The 2,237-nt window shown below is 37.6% G+C and overlaps 1 protein-coding gene across 1 annotated transcript in view; it reads left to right on the forward strand.

Annotated features, from left to right (window-relative positions):
- The window catches only part of LOC114162017 (multiple epidermal growth factor-like domains protein 6), a 12,350-nt gene extending 11,372 nt beyond the window's left edge, over nt 1-978 (forward strand). The window contains exons 18-19 of the mRNA XM_028045762.1: nt 381-599; nt 776-978. Of these exons, the coding sequence (XP_027901563.1) occupies nt 381-599; nt 776-978 (422 nt within the window). The remainder of the gene's footprint in view (nt 1-380; nt 600-775) is intronic.
- Nucleotides 979-2,237: the final 1,259 nt, after the last annotated feature.

Consider the following 2,237-nt stretch of genomic DNA (forward strand, 5'->3'; position numbering starts at 1 on the left):
ATAAAGGAGATAACAAAAAGGACTCTTTAAATATCTGTTTTGGCTTTGGAATACCTGAACTATAAACTTATCAAACCTGAGCAGAGACTGAATATAAATTGAAATTTAAAGATAAAAAAAGCAGCGTTAAAGTTGTAGATCTATCTTCAAAAGGAGGGGAATTTGGGTATGATTATGTTTTGAAAATAATGTGTGTGTAGAAAATATTTTGTTGTGACATCAGTAATCATGCCAGGTTAAAATTTTATTGGATGTCTTTTATGATTAAAGTTTAACATTATGTGTTCATTTCTTTCTGGGGAACACTTTTGCTCTTATGGTAAAATTTAAAATATTTCAGTAATCCTTAGAGGGCTATTTGTCCGTATTTTCTACTACAGGACATTTTTGTTCCCAGGGTTCCACCGAGCCTTCACCTGTCTCCCAGCCATACGGGGATGTTTGCCCTATGGGACACTTCTGTCCTCAGGGAAGTGGGTCACCCAAGCCTTGTCCTGTTGGCAGTTTTCTTCCAGAACCTGGAGCTTTATCCTTCTCTCAATGCCGTTCTTGCTCTCCAGGGAAATACTGCCTCATTCCTGGAGCCTCACAACCCTCAGGTGGGAAACTTGCTTTATTCTAACTCTCTATGCATGTATTGTATCAGGTGTGGAACATTCTTTTTCTTTTTTTCAAGGCTTAAATCAAATAATTACAAAATACAACCACATATTTATGGGTTTAATAACAGATTGTTTGATCCCATCTCTTCTGAAATAGTGCCTCTTTGTGCTAGGTTTATGTCATGCCGGTTTCTTCTGTGCTGGAGGTGCTGATAGCCCCACACCACGAGCAAACTCTTCCATGTCAAAATGTCTTGTGGAAATCCTGGACTCTTACTCGATGGAAATAGACTTGGTCTTGTGGATGTACAACCTGTCCTGCTTCAACGTTTCTTCTAAATCTGGTATTGTTATGCATTTCTTAACATTTAAGTAGTGCAGTAAATGTTTCTTAGTAGGACATCTTACAACATTTTCTGTTTAGTTGTATTATAGTCATTTATACATACAAATTAGAGAAACAGGGCAGCACAGTGGCACATTGGAAGCAGTGTTGTCTTTTGGGAAGAGGTTCCGTGGTTCTGGTTGTACTTGGCTCCTTTGTATGATCTTCCAGTGCATGCATGGGTTCTCTCCTGGCACTCCCACAATTCAAAACATGATTTTAGGTCACTTAGTTCTTAAGTATGTGTGTTAACATACATGGTCCTTTGCCCATGTTTATCTGTGTTGCCTTGTGGTGGACTTCAGGATGTATCTCACCAAATGTTTTTGCAGCCCTGTAGAAAAAGATGGATGGACAACAAAGGCTCATAAAGGGAGAATTACAGTAGAGATTTATCCATCGAGGACGAAGTCAAGAGAAATGTTGATAAAGGGCCGTCGTGTAGAAATAAAACATACTGACCCCTAACCCAGAGATTTCAAAACATTCTCTATTGAGCTCAGTTTTAATTAATCGTTTAAGTGAAAATTCTGCTATGAATTTAGTATGAATTGTAATTTTTGCTCTGGTTTTGAGCTGCATCATTACTATAACGTGTAATTTTGTGCAACACAACTCACTCTTCAACAACTGCCATCAAAATGGCTCTGTTTGTGTCATTAGTGATGTTATGTAAAATTGACTTTTTTGAGCTTTGTATCATATTGAGATGTTATTCCTTCAGAAAATGTTGATTTGATTGTGATGCGAGCGTGACTGACAGTGCAAAGACATTCCTCCTGACTCTGATTGGTTGTTTTTGACCTGGTGCAGTGTATTTTTGCAAATGGCAGTGACACACCACTGAGCAGCCCTATAGCAATTTTCTTTTATCTCAAATTACCACTCTCAATTTATTTTGTCAGGACAAAGAGACAGTTTTAACAAATATGTAAAAGATATATTTTTCTGAAAGTTGAATACTACAGCTTTAAGGAACTCCTGAAAGGCTGCCACAAGAGAATCATAGGGATTTCTTAAACATGCACAAATAAATCAAAGCAACATTCTAGGTAGGTTTTTGCTGAGGGAATGACATTATAACATTGAGTACAGCTAAAAAAAAGTCTATTTTGCATTATTCCCCATTGCCCCCTTCCCTTTAAGAAACAGACAGCTGTTTCTGTTTGTGTACTGTCCGTTTGATAAAAGATGTAAAACCAGCAGTTTTTTAGCTTTGTCTGCCATGTTCAGCTGCAGGGAGAAATGCT

Source organism: Xiphophorus couchianus, chromosome 18 (assembly GCF_001444195.1).
Source record: "Xiphophorus couchianus chromosome 18, X_couchianus-1.0, whole genome shotgun sequence".
Lineage (NCBI taxonomy): Eukaryota > Metazoa > Chordata > Actinopteri > Cyprinodontiformes > Poeciliidae > Xiphophorus > Xiphophorus couchianus.